The 20,053-nt window shown below is 29.7% G+C and overlaps 1 protein-coding gene across 1 annotated transcript in view; it reads left to right on the forward strand.

Annotated features, from left to right (window-relative positions):
- The window catches only part of LOC112689838 (ATP-binding cassette sub-family D member 2), a 48,746-nt gene that overhangs the window by 11,930 nt on the left and 16,763 nt on the right, over positions 1-20,053 (forward strand). The window contains exon 2 of the mRNA XM_025563704.1: positions 10,415-10,653. Within this exon, the coding sequence (XP_025419489.1) occupies positions 10,415-10,653 (239 nt within the window). The remainder of the gene's footprint in view (positions 1-10,414; positions 10,654-20,053) is intronic.

Genomic DNA, 20,053 nt, shown 5'->3' on the forward strand with positions numbered 1-20,053 from the left:
ATTAACATTTCTTTTGCATTTGTATTCATTTGTAATAAAACTGTATTTATCATTAATACCGCTTGAAACATTTTAATTCGTTTTCATTAATCGATTTTATATTTATTTGCTGATCACATTAAATGATCAAATTTGAATAGAAAATTTCACGGGTCGACTAGTATTAATTATAATATAGAACATATCGTTCAAATAGCTCAGTTTTTCATGTATATAAAATTACTTATTTTATCGAAAAAATAAAATAAATAATTATAAACAGAAGTTTCACGTATACGTAAGGTAAACAGTAAAATTTGCGGTTTTTCTTTGCGGAAAGTGAATTTTTTTTAAGGTTTTTTTTTGTGTTCCATTGATGAACATGAGATCGACTAGAATCATATGTTGAATTTGTACGATTTGAACAATAGAAAAGTACCATTATAAATCCATATTGTGCATACGGCGTAACGTGTACAATTATGCTTCGTTCAAAATCTAAAACAAAATCTTTTAACACCACTGCCCATCGATGGCATATCACGTTCGTAGTGAATAGTATATTTTCTGATATTATAATTTATACTCGATTATTAACGTCACACAGTGTCACATGCTCCAACGAGATTGATTCAACCGTATAATGTATACAGTAGTGTTTTAGCCGTTTAAGCCGCAAAGGTTTCAATGTATTACATGTTAGTATTAATATATATATATATATATAGATTTAGGTAGTTATTGTTTGTAAGATATTACATCATAACTCATATTAATTGTATTCAACGTGGGCAGTGAGTGCATGGCAAATAAGTCGAGTCAACATAGTGCAATGTAAAAATTTAAACAGATGCCGCCGGTCCATCGGTTCAAGTTACGTGTTATTATTGACGTATCTACTATCTATATTTAACGTCAGTCTAAAACCGCTTGTGTACACTCCTGCGGAATATAAAAAACAAATATTGAACATTGTTATCGCCACGCTACTGTGTTGTATAAATTACAAAACAAATAAATATTATACAAATAACTGTTATCTCGTTTGCATCTTGTGTGGATAAAATATAATACGTTGTGCATACACCTAATTAAGCAGTCGTAGTGGTATTCGCATGGTCAAACGTAATTCGCATATTCATCCGCGTAGTACCCTGCCAGTTTGAATATCAAAAAGCTGAACTACGACAGCAACAATTAACTACTCACGAAGTAAAATTATACATGATTGTCAATGATACGAACAACTATTTTTACCGTTTTCTATATAATGTACGCGCCAAAAGTATTCGTTGGGATAGAAATTAAAAGTGGAATGAAATGGGGAAGACGGGTTATGCGGTGAATTATGTGCGACTCGTACGTATCGTACATTAGTCGTAAGACTAACACAAAATATGCAAACTTTATCTATTCGAAAAGCAATAAAAATATATACAGAAAAGAAAAAGTTATACAAACGAAAGATGAACAGGTAATATACGGTAAGCACATGAACGTATTTATGTATACCAATCGCTATATTGACCAAGTGAGAAGTAGCATAATCGAACAAATAATCACTCGACTGAAAATCGAATTAAACTGCGTGCTCGAGGACGGGATAATCTCTTAACATAGAACACCATATTATACGCCAATAAAATAATTATCATCATTAAACGAGAACCCGCGATAGCAAAAGCGTTACAGTATTACAGAAATGTCGAGTTCAAATTGATATGGTATAGTTTCAGATTTTTTTAATTACCTTAGTTAGCAAAAAATAAAACACGCGTTAATCACATACCTACAGATTGTAATCTAGATCGCAATCATATACTATTAGGTGCCAGCGGACGGTTAGAGAATTATTAAAAGTATGACGTAATTATATCTATTTTATACTGTTAAAAGCGGATTAAATGTTGAAAAAATATGCTTGGTAATTAAAGAATTGGTTTTATTACGTTCTAAAACGCATTCTCTCGGTACTTGTCGTGGTTACACGATCACCTGACAATAGTAAAATACATTATATATGTTCATACACGATCAATCCGCAACTCTATTGTATAGAAATAATATATGTAGTCATAGGTATAAACTGGAGGGAGGGCAAAGGGGAGAAATTGCCCCTAAAATAAAATAAGAAGGGCAGTGCCCCCTCTGGTATTTAACATACGCTGTTTTAAAATAAGTACAAAACAGCTGGTTATAGCTATTACTATAACAATTTTTTTTTTTTAAAAAATTTTAAATTTTCGCTTATCTAACATAATGTTAGAAAATGAATAATTTTATACAATAATATGTAGCTAGTAAAGCGGCGTTTAGTCTCGGGCACCCTTTTGGTTAGATTTGTAAATATATTTTTGCCTTCCCCCCTAATAAATTTCCAAGTTACGCCTATGTATGTAGTAATTATTTATATAATCTAGATCGTTTTATGTGAAAACGTTGTATGTAAGATATACATAGAATCGACCTCGATTATGATGCATAATAATGTTGTAATGCACCCACCATAATATGAGCATGAGCTTAACTTTTTCGCTTCAGTATGGAATTTAATGTTATGTTTTATTATTTTGACTTTGGAAGAATACTTTAAGCATAAAAGCTTCCCTAAATTTTTCGAAAATTACGAAAAATTCGTAAAATGGTACGCTCAGAAATAATAATAATATTTGTACTGCATTTTTAATCGATGGAGGTTTTTTTAAAGTGTTATTATAAAGAGAGCTATACAAGGATATGAAACTAAACACACGTTGACAACTATACGGGTACAGGTTTTGTAATGTACCAATAAAAATGTCTATACAATTTATATGCTAAACACGTCATTGACGAGGAGTTAGTGGCGTAATTTTAATCACATCCTATTTTGAGTTTGAAATTTCTGATAATTTGCAAATTTCGTTGGATATTCGTTTGAATTTTTTTGGTATGAGTAGGTTTCAAAGATTTTTCACAGTTGTTAAAACTTAAAATTTTACCTTTCCACAAAAGTTGAAGGGCATTGTTGCACTTAATATTTAACAGTGCTCTTTATCGAATATTTTATTTTATTATTAATATTTTATTGAATATTTTATTATTAATATTTTATTCTCACAGGAGATATGATATATTATATATTATTCCAGAGAACTTGGTGAACGACTACTGGCTTCTTATGGGATGAAAAGTGGTATATCCTACATATAAGCCAATCTCAAACCAATATCGAAAACCGTCAAATAAATGCAAAGCAGACGGAAATTTATAGTGTTCGAAAAGAGCTGTGGTGGGAGGTTATGAAATGTGTATAAGCTTATAAACGATGTATAAAAGCATTTGTTATGCAATTATTTCTTTAAGCACTTTAAACGACGACCACAAAGGATCACGGAAATTCGAGATGTCCTCGTAATAATATCAGTAATACAAGTCTTTGCACCCGCACGTCATCAGTGTACAAATCTATTACTCTCAATACACGAATGTTATTCATATAATATTATGCAATGGCGGACGTCTTATTATTATTATTATTATTATTGTGGTCAAGTGTGGCAATAATAATTCTCCTTCCGCCTTGTTAACGCAAGAGATGTCCAGCAGATGTAACATAATATGTTATACACGCGCCATAACTTATGAATAATAATAAAACATTCGACGACCGTGCGATAATTATACGTTTTGAATTATTAACAAATTCGGATTTTATCGCAATCCGTGTCAGAAAAAAATCAGAAAAAAAAAATTTGAATAAAATTGTAATGTATTAAGTTACTGTTAAAATCTTCACAGTATGCTCGCTAACTTTACCAAAAATATCTTCAACATCTATGTATATTTTTGGAATACCATAATCATTTTAAACAATAGTTTACGAATTTTTGTCTGTAGTATAGGTATGGTTTTCAACATTACTAATTTATTCTCAAAAACCAATGAATAAGTTTAAGTTCAATGGATCACTATTATACTATTTTAATCGTGAAAATATTGAAAATAATATTTTATGATCAATGAAATTAATACCAAGTGTTCTTTATGGACAGTTAAGTTAAAAAATAAAAATATAAAATAAATCTGAAATAAAGAAAAAGTCAACTTTAGTTATCACCACCACCCCTACATCTCGTGTTATTGGTAATTACTAATTACTATTTAGTAATAACAGTAATGTATGTATATTTTTTAATATAAGTATAAATACACTTTTATACACAAACGCTTCGTGAAGTCGTGTGTAAAATAATTTTCATAATGGTTTGTTATCAGAAACCAAATCGAATATAGGTAATATACATTTTAATCAATCGACTTGTCGTCAAACTGAATTAAATTTTTATTCCTTCGAAACCTATTCCTATGTTCACGTTTTGATGCTCGTATACATAGGTAGTATGTATTGTTTATTGTTCGTGTCTAGTACAAAAGTGTAACTGAATATTAATAAATTTGATTATTTATTCAACAATATATGTGTAGAAATATATAAATCTAAACAGTGACACTTTACCCGGGTACCCCAGTTTTACGGGTATTACCTGATTTACAAAATTTTGGGTACCCGTGTTATGGATTGGGTACCCGTTACTGTGTGTATACTAGTTATTGACTTAGCCAATAAGCTACATTTATCTCAAAAATGTGAAAATATGTACACAAGATGACCAGCTGACTGATAACCAGTGCCGGATTAAACATTTGTGAGCCTCTAGGTAATTAAAATTTTGGGCACAAAAAAATTATTTTTTACATACATCTTTAACAATACTATCCAATAATTAAAATAAACAGCTTTAATAATAACCAGCTATTATTAATAAATAAAATCATGTTTATAAATTTTTTTTTTTTTTTGCAAGGAAAACTAATTAATTATTATATTATATTTATTTTTTTCAAAATAATTTTATTATTATTACTGCATATAACACCTACAACTTTTTTATAATGACTTTTGTCCTGTAAATTCGTAAATAAAATAGAGGTATTATAAAATAAAAAAAAATTTAGGTTTCCGTTTTCACAGGGCCCCTTAAATGAATGAGGCCCTAAGGCAAGCGCCTAAATCGCCTAATAGGTAATCCGACACTGCTGATAATAATATAATATTGTTTCACTTGCTGCATTATATCTATAGTACGTATGATAACTTATTATCTGCGTAGCTATACACATAAAGGGTTATAACTATAGCCACTATAGTCATTACCAACAAAGTTTTAATATAGGCTCTAAAATAGCTTTTAAAATGGTATTCAACATTATACTTGAATAAACTAATTATTAAACTATAATATCAATAACAGCATTCAAAAATTACTAAACATTTTATTTTAAAACCATAGTTTTGTTAAATTAAAAGAGGAAATATTTCCTATTCGAATATTTGTATGATTATGATACGAGTATACTCCTAATACTAATTTCCTTCTAGCAACTAGATCATAACTTGATCATTTACATGTATTAAAAACTATCTGGTATCCAAACACTTAAGATAATGGTTACCCACCACCCGAAAACGTTGGTTACCTGTAAAATCGGGTATTACCCGGATATACTGGAACCTAGGTACCCAGGTTTGTGGGTACCCGAGTATCACCCAAATCAAAACAAGAGCACTACTCTGTATACAAAATTATACATAACAATATAATTATACATTTTTATATCATTCGTATTACACTTTTGGTCGCGTGCAAGACATTTGAACGTGTTTAATTCAAATTATATCACTTTGTATGTATAGTATCACATTTTCAAAGTGATGATTCGTAAACCTAAAGTTTTAAAACTAATCTTAAAACGACGATTGACAACATAATGAAATCGATGATTATAGCGCGAGTTTTGATAATCATATTTAATGTACACACATTTTAATTGTTTGTAATGTTCGCGCGTTCAATCAAGGATAAAAACATCGAGGCGCGCGCAATGTGTGCAGTGTGTGCATGTACCTACCTGTATTTCTATATAATATCCGTTTGATTGATCGCGTGTATGGTGTAGTAATCCGTCAAAAATTTTTTTTTCGACAATTTATCATTACAATTACTCTCTAGCTTATGTTCAAGCGCATAATTATCGTTCGTATACTAAAATATCAAAATCGGTTGGCTCTGCGCTTACAAGTTGTTGAAGAAAACCATAAGTGATTTATAATACAGGAAAACCTCGATTGCAGTCATAATCATATAATTTATCGTTTATTATGCGTGTAGTATGTATAGGGTGCTTTTTCCTACACTAACCCGGTTGTATTTAAGAAAATATTAATTTTTTTTGATTATTGGGACGACTCAAGTATCGATTAAAGATCAAATAACAGAAATTTAATTTATATTACAATTATTGTTGATTAAAATAGTATTTTGGTACTTTTGGTATTCAATTTTATCAACCCGTAATTGTATGTGTTTTTAATATTTTTCTGAGAATATAATTTAATCTAACGAAACTGTATATCAATGAATTACGATTACCGAAAGTTTAGGCATAGTAGATAAAGTTAATCTAAAATAGATAAGACATATATTTTACATTTATTTTATTTATTATTTTATTATATTACATGTATTATATGATCGTAGAAATTATTACTGCTTTAACTTTAAATAATAATGATTAATGAACGTCTAGCTGATATAAAATGTGTGAAAGTAACAAGTTAATAGCTGCAATAATCTATCTATCATGGTTTGAACATCAAATTATAAGTTAAACTATTTGAGAATCAAAAGTATAAGTATTCCTACTGTTTTAACAAAATTTAATAAAGGAGACATTGAATCAGTTAATACAAATATATAGGATGTGGTATCAAAGACGTTCATGATTGGTAAATTACCAGGTCAACAAAAATTCATACTGTGTCCTGTTTGATCGTATACGTACTATACAGGTATAATTATTACGTATAAGTAACCGTTTAAAAAATATCATACATACGTTCCTTGTCTATATCTGCGTAAGCAATAAATAATGTATAATACCGCGAAAAAAAAAGAAAAAAAAAAGGAAGAAAAAAGTAGATACATATGTACTAGATAATTTTTTCTTATGGTCGATCGGTTTGATACAATGCACGTATAAATACGATCTATGGTTCGACCATTCAAGTATGATTATGCGATGCCGGCGGTATCATTGCGATATATATTTTTATTTTTCATTACACATTAATAAAATTGGTTCTATGTACTTATATTGCCGTCCATGTGACAAGTTCTGACGTCCGGCGAACAATAATTTATTCACATCGCTTCAGTGACGTTATAATACGGTTGACGCACATGACGCCCGAGAAGGTAATTCATGGATTCTCAGAGGATACTTTGTTATCCTATACACTGTTACGTGCCTAAAATAAAAACGGAATATTTACTAGACGATTTTTTTTTTTTTTTTACGTGTACGTACTACACGACATCCAGCTGTGACACGAAAGAAAAGAGACGATTGCAATCTTATCGAGCCCAACGAGTTCGCATGTATTTGAATAAATCATCCTTTGGATATTTAGATTGATCCTCCGGTGGTTAGTTATTTTAACTATAAATAAACTCAATTTAAGTGTATGTTTTCAGATTAGTGTAGAATATGGGATTCGATTTTGTGGATACTTAGTAAATATCATATTTTTGTTTTATCGAACTTTCGTGATAAATTAATTAAAAATAATTACAATAATTATAATTTTGAGCTTGTATAAATTATGTGAGACCACGATGATCGATAAAATGTACATTAACAACGTGACAATTTTTTTTTGATTCTATAAGAATACATTTTTTTTTTTTTTTGATCATACAGTTGGTGTTGTCGACCCAAGTATACTCATACGTAATGCATTTTTAATCGAGTAAGTGTATAAAAATCGATTTCGAATAGTTAAAAATAAATTATATAATCGCAGAACATTATTATCTATACAATTTATACACGATTCTATTTTACAAATTGCAAACGATTTTCTGTCAAGATAACAATATATACTGTCAAAAAAATGTGTTAATGATTGGCAAAAATGGTTTACTAATTAACGTAATACCGTATATTTTGCAATATATTTTTTAATGAAACTATTTTTGTTCATATTTGTACTTGCAATAAAAAATAACTGATATTATGTTAATGAATTATGTGAGACATATTTTCGTTTGTGGTAGTCGTTAGTTCATTAGTTTATTTTAATTTTGCAAACATGCGAATGGTGCCAATAATTATAAATATAGCACAAGGAAAGAAAGGAAAGAAAGAATATTTATACTCCATAGAAGCATATTTCAATGTATATGAAATCAAAAACAGTTAATCGCCATCAACTGATTTTTTCCGTTATAAAACAAATAAAATAGCATGTTACATAGGCGTAAGCTGAGGTGGCAATTTCCCCCTTAGAATAAATTAGGAATGGCAGTGTCCTCTCTAATATTTAGCATACCTTGTTTTAAAATAAATACAAAACAGTCGGTCATGACTATCACTATAAATTTTTTTTTTTTTTTAAATCTTAATTTTAAATTTTCGCATATTTAACATAATGTTAGAAAATTAATAATTTTATATAAAATTATGTAGATAGAAAAGCGGCGTTTATCTTCGGACACCCTCTTCGTTAGATATGTAATTATATTCCCCCCCCCCCCTAATAAATTTCCAAGTTACGCTTAGGGCATATTATATACTAATAATTTTGTGTATTACGAACGCGCAAAATGATGAACAATGTAAACTTATTAAAGGTGCGGCCCCACTGGGAGCGATTTGCGTTTTTACGATAGCGTGTAGCGATTTTGCGTTTTAGCGATTTTAACAAAAGTATGTAACTCATATGTAGTGGCCCCACTGAGCGCGTGCCTCGTGTCGCGTGTAGCTTTACACGCGCGGTAATCGCTGAAAGAACAAAATAGTTTGATATTCGGCGATTAATCGCTGTCAAAATGTTTTCCGCGTCGGTTGTGTCCGAACAAATAGCTGCCGCTGTCTTCGTACAGGAAGCTATTTGGAATCCTAGACACCCGGACCACAGTAATAGGACTAAGATTCAAAAATGTTGGTCCAACATTGGAAAGGATCTTGACATGAATGGTAATTTAATTAATTAATATTATATATTTTGATATATTAGCTAATATAGTATCATAGTATAATATAGTATATTAGCTAATAATTAATAAGTATACTGAGGCTCTTAACTAGAGTACAAGTATTGCATTACTTTGGGGTGACATATAATTTTAAAGAAATTAGAGCTGTAATATTAGATAAATATTGACAACAAATGACAATAATTACTGTTATGCATCTATTGTAGGTACTTTTTATTAAAAAAAACAGTATTTCTCAGATCGAATGTTATAAAACTGAAAAGTGTGATAAATTATAATATTATACTGATGGGAGAGTGGATACCTTCATTAATTGTCAGAATGTTCAAAGAATTATAAACAATAAAATAATAATAATAATCATTTAAATGTCAATTAAAGCAGCACTTTCAGCCAGCAACATTTTTCTGGACGTCATCTTAGTCGAGGATCGAATAAACAAATGAAAAATACACGAACACGCGCAACTAAAAATGCAGAAACGCATGTAAAATCGCTAAAGTGTCCCTATCAAAATCGCTAGAGGACATCGCGCGTGTAAAATCGCAGAAACGCTCGAAACGCAGAATCGCAAAATCGCTCCCAGTGGGGCAGTACCTTAAAGATTACTAAATTAATGTAATAAATATAACATGTGATGTAATTTCTAATATGTACTATTTAGTATTTATACTTGAAAGGGCGATTGGCCCCAATTCCCGAAATTCTCAGATCAGTTTCAAAACGAGTAGTCATCTGTTTTATTATCGAGTATGCGTGGATTTTAAATATGAAGACTATTTATTATAGTCGCGTGTCGGACGCATTGTATAGTGATTAGTTTACTATCTGATAATGTCACTCGTATATATTCAAAGTGACAAGAGTTCGAACAGCGAACGTTTGAACACTCAAATAAGACGTGTAAATCGGTAAATAAACTAAATTACATTCACTATCGATAATCTTAGAAATACCACGAGAACTTCGAATTATTATTTGTAACCGAACAGTATTCCAACATCACTTTATTACTGTGGTATAATGATACGTTCACCGCGATCAAACGCGATTTATTGACAAACGTACAACACTGCGATTTGTGTAACTACAACGTTCGTCTGTGCATCTGCATGTTATGAACGATGAGGATAACTCGAACGCAACCGAGAGTAGGTGGTGAAAAAATTAGTGACTTTAACGTGCACTTTGTCGCGCGCAGCGTTCGACAAGTCGTACCTACACGCCATAACTTGTCATTGTTTGTGTACATTTAAGTCATTACACTGCAATACTGTTGTATACGATAAAACATAAAATGTTATCAGTTGTATTGATTGTTCGTTTGCGTTTAGGTCTCGGCTGGTCGACCACGCGTACGGTCTGTACTTCAAGGATCAAACGTACTACAGGGTCAGCAACATGGACGGTCGCATCGACAACGCCGACCATCGGCTGACGGACGACATCACGGCGTTCACGTCGTCCGTGGCGCATTTGTACTCGCACCTGACCAAACCGTTGTTCGACTGCGCGCTGATCGCGCTCACGTTGGCCAGGAGCAGCAAGCAAATGGGCGCAGCTGTCGTGCCAGGTGAGCAGGACATTTTTATTTATTTTTTATTCCGTCCTTACCCGGCGGCGGTCCTGTCCCGTCGCGCGAACCCGAAACCGTCGGTACAACGACAGTCTTGATCGTTTACGGCGCACATTTCTGACCGCAACTGCGACCATCGCCGCCATGCGTTACGGTAATGACACGCGAATTATGTTTTTGTCATCGCAACGACCGTACAACACGTGCGTTGGAATAATCTGGAGAAAAAAAAAAGAAGTGCTTCATTTGAACACAGGAGTGCTAAGAACCCTATTGCGCTCTCCCCCCCCTAGTTGCGCCCATGGTATCGCGTCGTTCTGCGATAAGCGTTCGGTCGCATCGAACGCGAAACAACGATCGTAAATATTAGCATTACACTCGTTCAAGGGCCGTCGATCGGAACGATTAGCTGCGACCGGATTCGTTTTCGACATTGTCTTGCACGCACGTTTTCCGGTGCGCCTAACCTATATAAGGCCGCGTGCGCATTGGATACAAATTCGTTTCGTACCAAACAGGTACGAATACTGGTCGTACGAGTTGGATGCGCACACCGAACACGTTTTTATCCGTAAAATAGTCAATGTTTCGGTCATTCGTGACGTCCTGACACGCAATCCATATCTGATGTACGGACGTTAATGAAATCCGGACAAGTTCGGATTGTTTTCGTACGTCGGAGCTATACGTACGAACATCTCGAACTCAGCCTGCGCGCTCGCATAGTATTTGATAGGCCGGCATCGTTCGTGCGTGTACGTACAAGTTCACACGAATCGTACGAAAACGCATTCAATGCGCGGCTTAAAACGCATATTATACGTGATAGAGAGCCGGTATTCCGTTTTTTTATTGTTCATTTATTTATTTATTTTTTCGTTACGCATAAAGTTTGACCTCTGAACCGTACGGATAGCTGCACGGTGAACAAAGGGAAATCGGACGAATTCAGCACCGTGTGCGCGCGTGGCTCGCGGTCGCATCGCTGTCCGATTTAATGTAGGTCAGATTTGATCGGTATCCCGAATGATTCCGTAGCGGATATTTGTTCTAAACGCTTTTTTAACGTTACGATTATTTTCACTACAATCGGTTGTTAACATTATCATTTTAGGTTCGGGGGAAAAAAAAAACCAGTTTATACATTTATTGATTTTTAGTTAAACGCAAGTGGTCGGATTGAGTTTTCTGAAACGCGATATCGGGTCTTGGACTGCCAAGTTATATTTATTAATCAAATCTAAGACGACCAACTGTTTCTGATCATTTTGCTACTAATGAGTTATTGACGTATTCTATAAATGCTGTTATTGATCGACAAGTGCTTGAATTTGTGTTCTAAATAATAATAGAGGTTTTAATTTTAATTGAAAATGTCTTAGTTATGGGTACTGGATGAATTCATTTTCCCATGCGTCTTCCCGCTTACTTGATGTTATGCGAAACATGCCATTGTTCTTTTTAATCTTAAAGATTTTTTCGTTCGAAAATTGTGTAATCTCGTAGTTTTCGACGGAGACAATGTAAAATAATATTTTATTTTACTGCGTTTGAGTTATGGCGCCGAAATAATTTAAAATTGCATTTCGCCCGCGCAAGCCATTGTGCGCCACTAACGTTCATCTGCGGATTTGATTTGAATATCGCTCGCATCATTCACCACGGATTAATTCTGCTACGAATCTCACTATAATGTCATTTATTGCATAATTCTTCAAAACGAAATTAATATTTTGTTTAATTTTCACCAACACAATATAAAATGTGAAACTTTCCGCCCTATAATATATTTTATAATAGTTTTAATCGCGTAACATTTTTAATGTTCTTAAATTTTAATATATGTATTAGGTATATTTTAATTGAAAAATCGTATTTGTTTGAGAATACCTTTCATCTTCACTGCTTAAAAATAAGGAATCCATTAATTTCCTTTTCTTATGCAATAAATACGAAAATTATAGTTTATTTTTTCCACTTCTTCTTTCAGTAAGTTTAAAATTAATTTATTGTTATTCAAAATGCACATCAATTCATTATCAAAAAAGTTGAACATTCAACACACAACGATCTTCAACAGAAGTCGACGTACTTCGTAAAAACTGACATTTGTCGTTTCGTAAAACTGACGTAATTCAGAAATTCAAAAGCCGTGACCGGTCGTGCATCAGACACCAATCGGTCACGCATTGTATTTTGAAACGTTTTTCATTCCGTAATGGTCATACGACATGATTAAAAGTTTAAAGCTTTTGTCAGTATCAACCCGAAGATACATCCGAAAGTCTAAAAGGTTCCATGTATTCGATTAAGTTTATTTTATTTTTTAAATTACCTTTAGCTTCTCTATAAACATATAAATCAAATAGTACCTATTTTTAATAATCCCTAGAAAGTGAAATATTAGAGTGTAAGTATAATCATTAATACGTTATTAAATTTATTAAATATTATTGAATTGAAGCAATATTAATTGTAAATTCTAAAGTTGCTTACTAGTGTGAATCAAGCTAACTTATGTGTGCAGTTTGTTTTTTACGTATTACGAGTTTGTGTATGTGTTCAAGTATTTCACACGACACTTCAAATTTCCTATTACATCTATGTTGCATATAAATCATTGCTTTAAAAAATAGGTATAGGCATTGTTAGAGTAAATTATTAGTTTTTTTTAATTAGATTTTGTTAATTTAATTATTCTGAGGAATACAATTTAATTGAGAATATAAACCTCATAAAATTATAATTATATTCACAACTGTAAAAATAATTTAAAAACAAAAATATTTCAGAGCTATAACATTATTTTATAGTAACCAGAAACGCTTTAAACTTAATTTGATATTTTATCTTAATTACGTTTCTAAAGATCTATATTCGTCAAATATTTACATGAGAGTAGTATAATTAGTAGTGTACTTAATTGTTTAGTAAATTTACATCTGATGTAATTTATGAAAGTAATTTTTACATCGAATTAATTTAAATAATTTTTTTTTTTAAATATATATGATTTAAAGTAATATTTTTTCAAATATTTTAACACGAAGCATACAGAGGACAGACTGTCGAAATATTTCAAAGGTTACTCTTAAAACCGTGGTTTATATATATGTATTAATATTCAACCATCTACGAGGATATATTACACCGGAGTAAGAAGTGTTTGTACCAAACAAATGTCTTTGTCTTTTTCCTCACGTGCTATAAATCAATATTTAAATATCTTGAAAATAATATAGGTATATTGATTTTGAGTTCCCAGATTAAATAATACACTTTTTCACATATAAGGAATATAAGTATGCGAATAACTATTTCCTATTGTTTACTAACATAATTCACAATAATATAATATATGATATTTAACTTGAAAAGTTGGTTTCATATGAAATTGTATAATTTAGATTATATAATTTACTACGTATTACTATGGGGTACTTTATAATTACTATATAGTACTTTATAATGAAATATAAATCAACATGAGACACGCAAAACAATACATTTTATCAAAATAACCTAAAATTAAATAAAATATTAGAAATAATGAAAATATAAATACTAATCGTTAATTTACACACGCGGAAATTACAAAATAGTACCGTCTGTGGTTGTATCATGCTCAAACATGATCAAGGACAACTAATTGATAATAACAACCAAATGAACAAAAGAAGAATCGATAAATAAAACGATCCATCAACATACCTAAGGACTTATGATCAGTACCAAATTCAGTCATATCCAGCCATCCAGTAGAGAAGCTCTACCTGTTAATATCATCGACGTTTTAGTATTAAATTATTTATGTTGATTTATTCAAAGTGTTTATAAAAAACCGTAATATCATCACTAGTATTCTTTATTCTATATTGAATATTATTATTGACATTTGACTAACTTTAACATTGTTACACTATCGAACTTAATATTTGGCACGTTACAATCAATTAAAATTTGTTTATAACAGAGAAAAACAATAATAATATATTTACATTAACCGTCAAATACTATTGATTTATTTTTAAAATTTGAATTCGTTTGAATTCATAAACCTAGGTAATTCACTTTCCTATTTGTCTATAATTTTTGTATTTAATGTTATTAATATAATTATTCAATACGAGTAATACGCATAGTTTATTTGAATAACAGTGGTATAGTTATCAAGATTGCACGGAGGTTACTGATACAAAATACAAATTTGATTACAATATAAAACAACCCCATATTTATTTGATCAATAACATCATAACTAAGTAACCGTTTCAAAGTTAATAATAATCACCTCTTGCAACAAATGAACCTAACGTAAAGTACTCATCCCTACGTTTAGATGACAACATAGTTAGCAAAACTATTGGAAACACACAATCCCATATATGAAACAAAATTATAAAAACACGGAACAATTCTCGGCTTGCTCATCAGAACAATAATAGAACATAAATTTTAAGTTTCTGAGTCTTAGATCTAAAACTTCATTATTGCCTAATAAACGTAATGTATATAATACTCGTTTGTTTAATTTGATTTTTTTTGAATGCATGTGTTTCAAGTTCATAGTATTTTAAATATAGCGAAATGTTATGAATAATTACAAGTATATCGTAATAAATCATATGCTACGATTAATAAAGATTCACTATACTCATGTCATCGACGAATGCTTTGAATTAACCGATAAAATAAAATATAACAATTAACGTTCACATGTAATCATTTTAACTATTATTACATTATTCTAATGATTACTCTACGTTTAACCAGTTCGTATTATATACTTAATGGGATTGCTGGACAGAGAACACTGCGATGCTATTCGTATAACAGTAGTTATTAATTAGCTAGTAATAATATTATGATTGTATACTATATTCTTTACTCAAGGTAAAATTACGAAGAAATCGTTTAGTCCCAAAGATATTTTTTCTGACCAACGATCAAGGCGATTGTAAATCTTATTAATTTATATTATGCACAATTGTAATATAATAATATGATGTTTAAAATATTAGTAGACAATGACACGTGAAGCGGATAAACAAAGTGATTAGCGAGCACGAATGAAATAAACCGATCTTCAGTGTAAAAAGTAGTCTGCTTTTAGATCTTAGAATATATTTTTACAGAAATTTGTCCGCTCGATCAAATCCAATATAGTAACGTTTCATTATTAACATGTACGATGTATAAAAGTGTTGGTAATGTAAAATTAAAATTTCAACTCGTAAATTTGAAAAACATGATGCACTCAATATGAAGAATAATAATATACGAGTGTCTTCCAACCACTATTCTAATCAGGTCGTGCGGCAGTTATATAAATATTGTAACATATATCACCAACGTAATTAGTTCGTTTTCTGAAAATGTTTAATGAGGTATAACTTTAAAAAAATTTTGTTTACAATATACATTTTTACAATATTCGATTCCGCGAGAAATTACTTTTAAATTTTATTTTACACATATATTTATTTTTATGATTCTTTTTATGACGTTCGAGTTTATGATATACGACTTAGATTCAAAAAAAAAAAATCGTAGTTAATCACTATAAAAAAAATAAAGGCATTGTTAGACATTTCATTTAAATAATAACATGAACGTCGTAAATATTTTTTTTGTAATAAGCATGCTGTAAAATATTTTAGCATTTTACTATAATATATCTTGTAATATGTAAACCAATCGCCTTGATTGATGAATGGTGTATTCAAAAAATATATCTAATTTGTGTAAAAACATTCAAATTTAGTTTAACTATTATGAATCAATAATTAAGTTCTATGCAATATAAAAATTGGAACAATTATTTTAAGATTTTAATGAGAGTCGTAATTCAAAATAATCAATATTAAATATAAATTTAAAAAGACATAAGTGTAGTCTATTGTTCTAATATTCTGTTAGTCACATTATCATCGTCATCATCAACAGCTTAACATCTCCATTTTTCTCTGTCTAAAGTCCAGTCCAACATCGCATTTTTTTCTATCAGTTTCATATACTCGTATTTTTCTACTGTGTCTTTCCATCTTGTTCTTGGTCTTCCAAATGGACTTTTTTTTATTTATTTAACCTATCAGAATTTTTTTTAATAAATCTCCATCAGCTCTCCACACATTTCCCAGTCACTCTAAACATTAACATCTTATATATGTGAGTTATTTGGTTTTTCATAAAGGCCTTACAGCTCTTTATTGTGTCTTTTTCATGAATTCCTAGGTTGTCATTGTATACCGGTCCATATATATTTCTTAGTATTTTTCTTTCCCATGCAGTAAGTTTTCTACTGTCGTCTTTTATTGTGGACCATGTCTCACATCCGTAGGTTACTGCTGGTCTAAGTTAGATTGTGTACAAAGTAGTTTATTATTTTCTTGATAGCAGCTTTGATCTCAATATTTATCACATTACCTCTACGATTAAATATCAAAGTAATAACAAAATTACACTCAAAAATAATTCTAAACAAAAAATGGTGTGAAATATTAACCGATTTTGTATTTATTTATTATTATTAATTAGATGGATATTTAATAATCACTAAAGTTTAAGTATCAGTAAAAACCTAGCTCCTCAAAAAATTATATGTAAAATAATCGTTACGATTATTAATAGGATACATTTTGTTATATTTAACATTTTAAATTATACTTTAAATATGTAAATTAACTCAATTATTACATTATTATCCATAAGCTAGAACTTGTTAATTGCATGAAAAGAAATATAAACATGTGTTGAATGAAATAATTTTATTTCCATTTTGTTTTTTTATAGTTAATAATTAAAGGGAAATTCCTATCGAGAAATAACTCTTAATATGTATTCAATATATAAGACTTAGATAAATGTATTATACGTTTTTTATAAATTATAATCGTTGATCCATTGAACATGTTGAACTATCAATGTTAAAACATTATATTTCTTTTATAATCTCAAATAATCTATACAATCGCATGAAACGTTTCAGCCTTCGAAATTAAAATAAAAAAATAAAATAGATTCACAGGACTAATGTAAATCAAGGACTACGGAAATGTTCGATAAATTCAGTAATAACGATAATTCGATCATTTTTTTCATTTAATCATTCGTCCTTCTACTTATTCAACGTATTTTATATATTATATTTAAAACAAAATTTGATGTTCAAACATTTATCGTATCGCTAATTATTAAATTATTCACCAACATTGACTATCATCGAAAATCACCTATAAATTATTAATTTGCCGTACAGATTAGATAATTTATATAATTATTATAATTTTCAATAACAGATATATTAGTTAAATTATAGAAAAATATAGTCCTTCCTCTTTTGTTGATCTATTTGTAACAGTTCTGTTTGTCGTTAGTTATCAACTATATTTTTCTACTTACAAGAATATCTGTTCAGTAAAATAGTAAAAATATTTTAATTAAATAAAATAAAAGCTTTAAAATATCAACAAACGTCAAAAATTTAGTTATTTGAATATCTTAGCTATATCATGCACCTTCGAGTAAATAAACAATACAACGTTTTTAAACTTAATTCATTTCAACTTATGTTGAAATCAAGAACAGATTAGGAATACCTAGCTGTTAATGTTATAGAGTGCATCTTGAAGAATTAATTGTTCTTGCAATATCTACTGTGTTAATAAAGGTAGTATAATTATTTTTTTCTTTTATAATAACTCGTACGACTAAAGACTTTTTTTTTAATTATCATTGTTTAATTAAAAATAAAAATAAATTGTTATTTTGAAGTTTGATGATTAATTCCTAATTTTATAGTTGTCTTATCTGGTTTTCCGATAAGTTTTAGTTTATCATAAATTGTTGGCTGATATACATTTAATTTTTTTTTTTTTTTGAAACTATGTATAAGATAATTTCAAATTTTACAAAAATATATTTTTTAATTTATTATTCAAACATTTATATGTATTTTAACATTATTTATTGTGTATTATAATTTATTATAACATTATTTATTATGTAAATTAAGTTTTCAGTCAAGTGAGTTAAATACATAAAAAAAAAAAATTGTATTTTCTTTATTAAATACTGAAACACATACTCCTAGTTATTAAATCCTTATGGGTTGTGCCCCATAAAACAATTCTTTGTATAACATTTACATTTATAAGTGGACTCATTAATCAATATGAATTTATCGGTGCAATCTATAGAGACTACAATATTGTAGAGTTCGAAATGTTTAGGTCGTTTTGGTCAATAAACAGTAGTCGAATATTTAACTACAATAATCTTGAAAGATTTAAAATATACATAGAATAATATAAATTATATTAATCCAGCGTTATTATCATAATGATATGACATGATAATGGCATGGAAAATCACATTCTTTTGAATTCACCTTCGGGATTACAGTTCTCGTTATAATAAGTTCGTTTTGATCAATGGTCATACACATTCAAAGGGATTAAATAGCGAAATCCGCATATGTGTGTACGCACAACTAAATATTATCAATAATAACATAATAATTAGGAATCTTATCAATGGAAAATTACATCACTGCAAGCATTAATTTCGATGAAGTTATTGATGAATTTGCAGAAAAAAAGCTAAAAAAGTTTTTTTTTTTAAATTTTGAAGATTATGTAATATCTACATTCGAAGACCTACTGTTTAACTTACTTTTAAGAACGGATTTTTTTTTTTTTTTAATTATGAAGATTTTGTAAAAAAATATCTACATTCTAATATTTTCTTATTTACTATTAAATATTGACTGGTTATTATATTTACTAATTATAATTTAAATTACAATTCATAAAAATAGGTCAACAAATTTTATTTTTGTCCCGGGCCTAAAAAATTCTAAATCAGGTTCTGGTTATTATATCGGTTTGATATAAAATTCAGATCGAAGTAAATCACAGTAAATATAGTTACTATGCCCGTGAACGTATATAGATATTATACATCTATATAGCCTCAACCTATTTTGTGATCTACCTCCACCATCATTGATTTCAGAATGTAACTTGAAAATAAAAGAATACATCTCGCAGTCAACGCCACTGCGGGTCTCGGTTGTAACGGAAAACACGTCACGCGAAGGCCTTGTTCGTGTGCGTGATTATATTATTCTCTATGATTTTACCGATTTCCAAACAAAACGTTTATACTCGTAGATATATCCGTACATATAATGGTAATAAGTTACACTAACTTATTGGCAGTGCAGGTAGAAACGAATTAACATATTTTAGCTTTATATAAAAAAAAATATATCACACACAACACTTACAATGAATCGTTTTGGCGAATCAATCGGCTTATGAATAATTTACAAGACCAACTTAGAACGCATTGATTACGTTTATAATTATTATTGATAACTATACACACTTAACTC

The sequence above is a fragment of the Sipha flava genome, unplaced genomic scaffold (genome assembly GCF_003268045.1).
Source record: "Sipha flava isolate LNK unplaced genomic scaffold, YSA_version1 474_pilon_pilon, whole genome shotgun sequence".
In the NCBI taxonomy this organism is placed as follows: Eukaryota; Metazoa; Arthropoda; class Insecta; order Hemiptera; family Aphididae; genus Sipha; species Sipha flava.